The following is a 10,744-nucleotide window of genomic DNA, read 5'->3' on the forward strand; positions in this document are numbered from 1 at the left end:
GACCGCCCACCTCCATCCAGGTTTAGTAAGTTGAGCATCCAAACTGCCTAGGCTCCCCCAAAGCCAGTATGTGCAGTAGGATCAAAAACCCATTGTCATATTTCACAGCTTCTTAAAGAGAGAAAAATGTCACCTCCCCCACATGATCTATCTGAAGGAGTCAACACAATTGGGCCAGGGAGGCAAGAAAATACTTACTTGTCTTCCACGTCAGGGAAGTACCTGGCTCCTGGAGCCATCTTTGTGGAGTTTGCAACACCCGCATCTCCTGAATTTAGGCCTCTATTTAGGTACTACTTACCCAGAAGCCCCAAAGCCAGGCCCCCCAAAGCAATTCCCATGGCTCTCCCTCGTTCGTAGTTGTCGGTGTAGACACTGGCCAGCATCCCAAGCCCTGCATAGAAAACGACGGCAGATGTTAGTGTATGGGAAGTTGCTGATTGCTTCTTACAGCCCTTGGTCCCCACCCTACAATATCTTTGCTGGATATTTCACTTGAGGGGTTTTATAAAACTTAGCTCACAGAATACTAGAGATACTTCCTCCCACAGTTGCCACTCCCTCCTCCCCTACACACAACTTGTTATTTTGGTGCTAATATTGTTAAAAATGAAAAGCCTTAGAGAAAGGGCAATATAATAATACTACCATTTAATCATTTCCCTTTTCATAAGGGTTTGTCATTTCCTAATATCTCCTTGCTTGAGGAGGTTACAGACCAGGCCAGGAAAGGAAGATCTATGACCGGACTATTGTATTCAGTACGGTGATCAAGGAGGAACATGAAAACACTAGGCCCCTGGGAGACAGAACTGACTGGCAGCATCTAGCAACTGTGCCACCACAGTTGTGTGAGGGGCAGAACACAGCAGCCTCACGGGATACTGTGATACTTTGCTTAGCCATACTTTAAAAACTATGATGACATCACTGAAATAACAAGTCCTATTAAATAAAAGCAGCGCAAAGGAAAGGTCATGAAGTGGAATAAATAAAAGCCTGACCTATGGAACCTACCGACCCCTCCTGCAAGTGCACAATCACTCTATTCCTGAAAGACAATTGCTACCTCCCTGGATGGCATTTTCCACAGTTTCCTCATACAAATTTTATGTAGTACCTAAAGTAGTTAGGTAGTGGTAAGAGGTGTGTGTCTGTGTGTGTGTGTCTGTGTGTGTGTGTCTGTGTGTGTGTGTGTCTGCGTGTATCTGTGTGTGTATCTGTGTGTGTATCTGTGTGTGTGTGTATCTGTGTGTGTGTCTGTGTGTGTCTGTGTGTGTATGTGTGTGTGTCTGTGTGTGTGTCTGTGTGTGTATCTGTGTGTGTGTCTGTGTGTGTGTCTGTGTGTGTCTGTGTGTGTCTGTGTGTGTGTCTGTGTGTGTATGTGTGTGTGTGTCTGTGTGTATCTGTGTGTGTGTATCTGTGTGTGTGTATCTGTGTGTCTGTGTGTGTGTGTCTGTGTGTGTATCTGTGTGTGTCTGTGTGTGTGTCTGTGTGTGTGTCTGTGTGTGTGTATGTGTGTGTGTATGTGTGTATCTGTGTGTGTGTATCTGTGTGTGTATGTGTGTGTCTGTGTGTGTGTATCTGTGTGTGTGTATCTGTGTGTGTGTCTGTGTGTGTGTATGTGTGTGTCTGTGTGTGTGTGTCTGTGTGTGTATCTGTGTGTGTGTCTGTGTGTGTGTGTGGGTGTGTGTGTGTGTGTGTGTCTGTGTGTGTATCTGTGTGTGTGTCTGTGTGTGTGTGTCTGTGTGTGTGTGTCTGTGTGTGTGTGTCTGTGTGTGTGTGTCTGTGTGTGTCTGTGTATGTGTGTGTCTGTGTGTGTGTGTCTGTGTGTATCTGTGTGTGTGTATCTGTGTGTGTATCTGTGTGTGTGTCTGTGTGTGTGTATGTGTGTGTCTGTGAATGTGTGTCTGTGTGTGTATCTGTGTGTGTGTCTGTGTGTGTGTGTGTCTGTGTGTGTGTCTGTGTGTGTGTGTCTGTGTGTGTGTATGTGTGTATCTGTGTGTGTGTGTATGTGTGTGTGTCTGTGTGTGTGTGTGTGTTTTACAGCATTACCTGCAACAGACGAAAATGAAGATCCGATGCCTTGAAGGGTCCGGGCCACAAAGAGCAGGGCATAGGTGCCAGAGAAAGCAAACACTGGGAAAGATAAGAGTCAGAATGATCCAGGTTGGCGTGAGGAGAAACGTTTTCCTCAGTGGTGTGGCCTCTAGTAGGGTGCTTGTGCTCCTGTAAATAGTCCCTCATCCATGCTTCTATAAGTAACCCTAATTAAACGTGTTGGGTCACCAGAAAAGACGTGAAAGTAGAAAGGGGCTCACTGGGACTAGGGAGATTATCGGTGAGAGCGAGGGGGATGGAAGAGGGCAATTGGGAAGGAGGATGATCAAAGGTACCTACCAAAATGCAAGACATGATCATAACCAAACCCATTAGTAGATATTAGGTTAATTAAGTTGTCACAGTCGAATTCAGCAATCAACTTGACATAGGCCAGAGTCATCTGGGAAAAAGTAACCTCAGTCGAGGCATTACCTAGATCAGATTGGCCTGTGGCCATCGCTGTGAGGCATTTTCTTGTTAATAGATATAGGAGGGCCCAGCCCAACATGGGCAGTGCGATTCCTACGCAAGTGATCCTGGATTGTACAAAAAAGGTAGCTAAGCATGCCATTAGGAGCAAGCTAGTGAGCATCTTTCTTTCATAATCTCTGCATCAGTTTCTGCCTCTGGGGTTCGGCCTTGGCTTTCCCCAACCAGGAATTGTAAACCAAATAAACCCTTTTTTCCAGCAAGTATCTTCTGGTAAGAATATTTTATCACAACAACAAAACCCAAAATAGGACATTAATAAAACAACATTTTGAAAAAAGAATACTTTTTAGGCCAAAGAGATGACTCAGTGAGTAAAGGTACTTGCTGCCAAGACTGCAAGGTGAGTTTGAACCTGGAGCCCACATGGTAGGAGAGAGCAACTCTCGTAAGTTGTCCTTTGACCTTGATGTACTCAAGTGTACTCAGTGGCATACATATGCATGTGAAATAAATAAATAACACAATACATAAACATCAAAAAATTCTTTAAAAAAAGGAAGAATTAGAAGCTGACTCGAGTTCCATAGAGCGATGAGTCACTGTTACATAGATTTTTAAGCACGCAAAATGAGCTGAGACCCATTGTCTCATAGAATTAACATATTTAAATACAAAACGAAGAAGAAAGCATGATGATGTTTGCCTTCTGTTCGTGAAGTTAATTGCTTAACTGACGTCACTCCAGCTTTCAATTAGAACGGATTTAGAATTGGTAATGAAGCTAAGAGTCACAGGGCATAAATCACGTCAGTACCTGTGGAAGGAAGGCGAGGTCTCTGTATTTCTTGCTCAGAGTCTGATATTCTGCCCACTGAAAGTGAGAGCTGGTACCTATCCCTACTCCTGGATCCAGTATTACATCACATTGACCTCTTGCCATTCCTGGGTCATCCTGGGCCATCTGTTGTGTGCACCTCAAGGGCCATAGACATTGGGTAGAAGACATCTTACATTTGATCTGACCTTTCCACTTGGTGGAAGATGCTTCCACCAATCAAACTGGGGTTTACTACATGAGATCAAGTGTGCTGCTCTGCTGGCCTGGGAGCTGACGTGAAAGAGAAAGAACACATCAGTTTATGCCCTTGAAGATGGACCATCTAGTAGAGACTCTAACACAAATGAAACTGCGAGGTAAACTGGAGAGTGCTGTCTCAAACTAAATTACAGGTTGTAGAGAATGTGTTGTAGGCCCAGACATCGCTCATCCTTGACTCCCAAACAATTTCTCCAAAGAAAAAAAGAATCCTTCCCAAGGTGTCTGACCCAGACAAACTTTAATCTTCCTGACCACTTATTATAGGTGTCTTGGATTGTGTTTTACGAACTTCAGTTACAGCCCAGCATGACCACAGCCAACTCATTGTCTCCCAAAAGCACACATTCTCAGTCCCTCTATGTTTAGCCTCCAGTGCCCATCCTCAGACTTTCTAGTATCTAGCATGCTTAAACCCCACTATTGTTGTATCTTTGAAGAATGGAGTGGCCAATTTGTCTTTTGTTTCTTTTTTAGTTTCAGAACTGAAAGTCACATTGTGGAAAACCTCAGTCCTGGGAAAATCAGGACAGCTGGTCATACTATTGAGAGAAAGCAATCATTTTCATTTTCTTTTTCTTTTTTATTTGTTCGTTTGACTGGTTTGTATTTTTAAGACAGAGTTTCTCTTTGTAACAGCGCCAGGTGTCCTGAAACTTAATTTGTAGACCAGGCTGGCCTCAAACTCACAGAGATCCACCTACCTCCGCCTCCCAAGTGCTGGGATTAAAGGTGTGTGCCACCACCACCTGTCTTCTTTCCATTTTTCTAAATTAATATGGATCATTATTTGTCTCCCAGTTATGTTAAAAAAAAATCTCAGATAGGGGCTTTGAGAGTAATAATAAGTACCATCAACTTCTTAGTAATTTTGCTTTTTTGAGACAGGATCTCATGTATCCTGGGCTGGCCTTGAACTCACTATAGCCAAGTATGACTCTGACCTTCTAAGCCTCCTACTTCTAACTCCCAAGTGCTAGGATTACAGGCCTGTGCCAGCATGCCCAGTTCAGATCCCAAGTAAGTCTTACACAGGCAACGCTAACAGCTAAATATATTTTCTTTTGTATAGAATTAGGCTAACTCAGTAGATCAACACTAGTGACCTCACATAAACCATAATTGTTATTCAACACATACAGTTAGGTAAATAGAAAAGGGTTTTAATTACTACTTCTTGGCGGAGAGGCAGGCAACGATTTTATACTAAAGAGCTTGGGCCACAGATACACTTCGTGGACTTATTTTGCAGGGTATGATCATGATTCCAAAGGCAACCACCGCACCCTCCTCTAGACAGTGAGAACATATTTTATCCTTTATGTGTGTTGCAGAAAAAAAATTAATGAATTTCCAAGTCACACTGGATGACCATATTCCTTAATTTGTTCTCTTACACAGGCTGAGTTTATAGAAATTAATGAACACTGCTACTGAACTTCCTAGGTTTCTTTTCTTATTGGTAAATTCTCTTTCACCACTTCATGCGTGTACACTCTGGTCTCCACCTCACTACCTTCTCCCGTTTCCCTCTGGACCCAACCAGCCCCTCTACCCCCACAAATCTCTTGCTTTCATTAACTGGTTTTGGTTTTGTGTGGTGTCCCACAGAGTTTGATGAGGGCCTTCTCTGTGACCCTGAGTTTAGAACTAAGTCACGGAGCCTGGTGACTGCTTTTTTTTTTTTTTTTTACTCTAATCACCAAAGTGTTTTTCCAGCTCTCAGCAAGAACACCCCATTTCAAGCTCTTGTACTTCAGCCTTCCTTTCACCCCTAAATTTAACTTTGGATTGGGTCAGTTTTTACCGTAGGGGAAGAAAAGCTGAGGAGGAATAGAGAAGAGGAGGCATGATAGAAAACTAAGGGAAAAAAATCAAGAGGGAGGGAGAAGCTGTGTAAACTGTGTAATTCAGAGCAGGCCTTAGCAAAGGCAGTAGGAAGCAAAGGCAGGTCTACAGGCACCTTCCTGGCATTAACCCCTAGAAGTGGACACCCCCACCCTGTGTGCTTCCTCCTCGTGTCTCAGAGTCAACATCAGGCTTATTCACCTCCCTGTTTTGATTCCGCCTCCATTAGGAACATCAAGCTGACAGCTGATACTGAACGGGCTTTGCCATTTACTCTCCTGTCTCTTTGGCAAACTTACTTCCCGAAAGTGTTACCTTTCGTGTCCTCAGTTAGGAAACAGGAGGATTTGGGACTTTTCTAGTTACTAGGATGCAATATTCTTTTGCTGTTGTTATTGGTCATCTTTCACCATATATACCAAAAGAAGACCTTTACCATGGCATACTGAAGTAATACTATCTCCTTGTAAAAAATGGGAGGCTTGTAGTAAGCTTGCTCAAGAGATTAGTGACACACACACAACACACACACACACCCCTACCCGAACAAGTAAATATGCATACACACATTCATATATGCCATGTTGTGTACATTCATACAGCTCTTATGATTTTCACCGAAGTAAATTAAGCATCTGTTCTCCTGTAGAAGAGGAGAATAATTCCAATTAGGGGGAAGTGGTTACGTACGCTATCCCAGCCCCTGTTCAAATGACTACAGAACATTTCAGCCAGTGTCCCAGTTGCTTGTTTGGATGTCTTACTTTTCTCTGGGTTACACAATCCTGCTCCCTTACACATTTATACGGCGAAGTCAAAGATGCTTAGTGAAGAGAAGCCAGTGACTTACTCAGTGTGGAGAGAAACATGATCATAAAGCCAGCAAACATGGGGATGTGATAGCCAATCCTAAAACAGAAGTGAACAAAAAAAGATAGCATTGCAGCAGGCATTCATATTCTCAGATGGTATTTTTTTAATCTCAGTACATACAGAGATGGGCTTAATATAAGGGCAATTTTCATATGTGAGTGCACACACATAAATAAACAAACATGCAGATCTACCCATAGACAAGGCCCAAATGATCCTTCCAGAGAAGGTGTCCCTCAAAACCTCAGGATCATCCTAGCTGAGAATTCCAGGAGCCAGAGCACAGATTGCATTCAGATTGTCCTATGCTCTCCTCCATACCACTCAAGCCTTGCTCACTGACTTCCAGCTGATCACTGCCTCTGCTCTCAGTGCTCAGATTCATTCACATCACTAAGAAGATGCCTAGAGCATGTCACCAACAACCAGCTCTCCTTTGGGATAACAAGCTGCCAAACTGCTGGCTCCCCTGGGACCAGAGCATCCCTTCTTTCCTTTTCTAACCACCTTCATCAGATTCTTAACCTGTGGACCTTTTGGGAGTTAGATATTAGATATTCACATTACAATTTATAACATCAAAATTACAATTATGAAGTAGCAGTGAAATAATTTTACAGTGGGGGTCACCACAACAAGAGGAACTGTATTAAAGGGTTACAGCATTAGGAGGGCTGAGAACCACCGACCTATATGAGACCTGGGCCTCTGTGCTAAGCTAAATATGTACTTGGTGGATGGAACACTGTGGCATTTGAATAAGAATGGCACCCATAGGCTCAAACATTTGAACACTTAGTCACCAGAGAGTGGTACATTGAAAGGATTAGAAGGATTAAGAGGTGTGGCCTTGTTGGAGCAAGCACGTCACTGGGAGTAGACTTTGAACTTTGAGGTTTCAAAAGTCTGTGACAACTCCAGAGTCTCTTTGCCTCTCTCTCTCTCTCTCTCTCTCTCTCTCTCTCTCTCTCTCTCTCTCTCTCTCTTTCTCTGCTTATGAATCAGGATGTCGCTCTCAACTATGCCTCCAGTACCTATTTGCATGCTGCTGTGCTTCCTGCCATGATGATAATAGACTAAACTTCTGAGACTGTAAGCAAGCCCCAAATTTAAATAGTTTTTCCTGCAATAATTACCTTGGTCATGGTGTGTCTTCACAGCAATAGGGCAATGACTAAGACAGACACTGTGGCTACTGAGTTACCTGTTGGTAAGTGGTCCTACAAATGGGTTGACCAGAAGTTGCATCAAAGCCTTTGAAGCAAATAGAACCCCAACCCGAACATTTTCTTCTTCCAAGTACTCTATCCCTTGCAAGCAGTTGTTTTTGGGTAGTGAGCCAGCTTCAGTGACCGGAGGAGGGATGGTGCCATTTGTCCATGCTACACGGAAGGGTATGCGCTCTTCTACAGGCACGGTGGTGTTGTCAAAGAGGGAGAATATGGTGGAGAAGGTAGGAGAGGTGAGAGCTTGCTGGGAGCTTACAGGAGGACCCCTATGCAAAGAAGAGCTGACGTCTTGGAACTCTGTTGCATACAAGAAGGTGGGCACAATGGGCACTGGAAATCAATGAGGACACGTGATGAAACTCGAGGTCAGAGGTCCTTTTACCACTACTAACTTCAAAAGCATTACTACGATGTCCAGTTTGGTGCAGAAAGAAGACTCTTAAGTGACACCATGTAAAGCCCACTAAAGACCATGCCTGCTCAAGCCATCCTATTAGCTAAAGGAGCAAATTCTAGCCATCAGACAGTTAGACTTGACAGATTTGCGACATCCTTACGGCTTAATTCACCTGCTTGTAAAGAATCATGTATAACCTAAGAATCAATACTTGATGATGATCTATAATGATTTTCACAGATGGATGCAAAATGGGAAAATATTCACCCAATACACATATCCCAGCTGAAGTAGAACCCAGCCGGCTCTGCCTCTTTATATCAGTTTCCAGGTGACCAGAGGGCTGGAGAGGCTAAGGACCTCAGTGTGGTGTGAGAAGCTCTTAACTCTAAGGCAGTTCACAGGAATCAAATTCCAGCCCCAGGACTAGCTAGTGAGCAGCTTGGACATGTCACCCAACATCTTTGAGTCTTGTTTTCTTTCTGTAAAAGAGACAGAACCTACCAGGACCCACTGATGGTTTAGTAATTTCTATGGTGGAGTGGAGAGGGGGTATACATATTTCCCTTTGATACTAAGATTTCTTATTTGCTATTTCAGTGTTTGTGAGAATTTTATGAATTATAGAAGCAGAAGAAATGAGTATTGACTGTATTGGATTATCTGTCAGCCAGAAAGTACAGGACCGTGAGGCAATGAACTGCCAACAGGGCCAGACTTGGTAAGGACTTGGTTACCCTATGTTTGCAAAGACAGGCAGAAAAATCATCACAGGTAAACAATGCCCACTGCCCCACATGTCTCTAGAGTCATCAGCAACCATAGGAAGACATAATGGTGAAGAAGTAGGTCTTCTTTTCCTGCCAGGCAGGAACCTGTTTTTGTTTGAACCTCTGAAGTTCAACAGCCTTCAGACCCTGCTGTCTATAGTTCCCTCCAACCCTCAACAACTTCCATGTCTTTTCCATATGACAAACTTAACAAGTCTCTCACTGATGAAATCAAGCAGGGTACATGCTGCCTGCTGTGACCCAAAGCAAACACATCCTCGACACAAAAAGCCCCAGACGTACCCACTACAGTGAGCAGCATATTGTCCAGGAGCAGAGCCACAAACACCACCACCAGCACCAGCTTCCGGGATTCTCTCCCTTCCTTCAGCAACCGCCGAGGAGCACCCAGAACAACCTGGAACATGGCAGGGCTGCAGGAGGCTGGGCTGGGTAGGGAGTGGGAGCGTAGGGGCCTTCTCCTCCAGGTGCTTGGAAGGTCCCTTGACAGATGTGGGTCTTCTGGTACCTTTGTAGAAGAGGACGTCGGCCTGGTCCAGAACAGCTCACTGTACAAATCAACAGTGGAAATGCTTGCAAGCAGTGAAAGAGTTTGAATTTTCCACGCCAATCTGCTCATTCTTTATATAATCTCAAGAATTCCATATTTCCCAAAACACCTTGCAGAAAACTTTGCTTACCAGAGATTTGTGTCTGAAATTACAGCCACTGCATTAAGCAGCTTCCACCAGTGCCCAGCCTCCTTGTTTCTCAAATGAGAGGCATCAGCTTTTTCCCTGAATGGTGTGGGCATCACCTGAGACATTATAGACTTGTCTCTTCTAATTTTTAAATGGTTTTAATTATGGAATACTGTCTTTAAAGGTAGCTTTATGAGTCAGGCACGGTGGTGCACACCTGTAATCCCAAGACCCAGGAGGCGAAGCCAAGAGGACCATAAGATTGGGGCCAGCCTGGACTACATAGAGATTCAGGTCGCAGCTACACAGCAAGACCTTGCCTCAAAAATAACATAAATACAAATAAAAGCAACTTTATTACTATGCCATGTTAGTTTATCACCATTCAAAAATTATAGCATAGAAGACTACATGGAGTCTGCAAACATATATATATATCAACTGACAACATTAACCAGAAACAGAATAGTTTAAAAAAAAGAACCAAAGACTCAGGAGCTGAAGAGATTTGTCCTGGGTCACAAAATTGGTGTCAAACAAAGATAACACCCCCCAAGCTTCTTAACTTGTTTCTTTGCGGTCTAGCTTTTCCTATGGATATAGGTTCGAAGTATGTGTACTTTGTGTATTTAAGCTACAGGACCCTGCTTAGAAAAGCATGCTGCTGTGTAAATAAGATACTCACTTTGACAACGAGTTTCCTAAGCAGGCTTCTCTGTCAGTAGTTTCCTATTTAGGAACCTGTAACATACGTTATCATCAAGTCCCAGTCCCCTGCCTAACCTCAGGAAATTGAAATTTGTAGGAGGACTTCATTTGTTTTTTATGAGACTTCTGTTAGAGTGCCAACAATATCAATAATGAAACATTTAACAATGGACTACTGTCGTAAACTGTATGATATGTATATGACGTTACATTGACAGCTTGACATTGGTACGTTAAAAAAAAAAAAGGTGTGCTTCTTTTTAACCGACTAGAAAGATGCACATTTAAGGGTTGGTTACTTTAACCAGTGATTTTACTCGCTTCCTTGTGTATCATTTTAAAATATTCTATAATGAACCAGTTTCATGAAACAAGCAGTAAATAATTTTGAATGGTTATCTCTGGGATTAAATGTTAGCCTCAAAAGGTAGAAGTACCGCAGGCACTGAGCTGGTGCCTTCTAAGCCCCGGGCTAGAAGAATATCTTCCCCACTGCAGTTCAAGGAGCACGCACCTGAGTGAAACAAATTCCGAGATAACTTTGAACCAGGGATCACATACTGTGACCTGGCAGCCTTCACTTCTTT

At 43.3% G+C, this 10,744-nt stretch overlaps 1 protein-coding gene across 3 annotated transcripts in view; it reads right to left on the minus strand.

The window, feature by feature from the left end:
• Positions 1 to 9,175, minus strand: part of Slc18a1 (solute carrier family 18 member A1) — a 41,302-nt gene extending 32,127 nt beyond the window's left edge. For all 3 annotated transcript variants that reach the window (XM_026777894.1, XM_026777895.1, XM_026777893.1), the window contains exons 1-5: positions 9,052 to 9,175; positions 7,557 to 7,911; positions 6,330 to 6,388; positions 2,056 to 2,139; positions 302 to 394 (exon numbers count right to left, since the gene is read on the minus strand). In XM_026777894.1, the coding sequence (XP_026633695.1) occupies positions 302 to 394; positions 2,056 to 2,139; positions 6,330 to 6,388; positions 7,557 to 7,911; positions 9,052 to 9,175 (715 nt within the window). The remainder of the gene's footprint in view (positions 1 to 301; positions 395 to 2,055; positions 2,140 to 6,329; positions 6,389 to 7,556; positions 7,912 to 9,051) is intronic.
• Positions 9,176 to 10,744: the final 1,569 nt, after the last annotated feature.

Source organism: Microtus ochrogaster, unplaced genomic scaffold, assembly GCF_000317375.1.
Source record: "Microtus ochrogaster isolate Prairie Vole_2 unplaced genomic scaffold, MicOch1.0 UNK89, whole genome shotgun sequence".
In the NCBI taxonomy this organism is placed as follows: Eukaryota; Metazoa; Chordata; class Mammalia; order Rodentia; family Cricetidae; genus Microtus; species Microtus ochrogaster.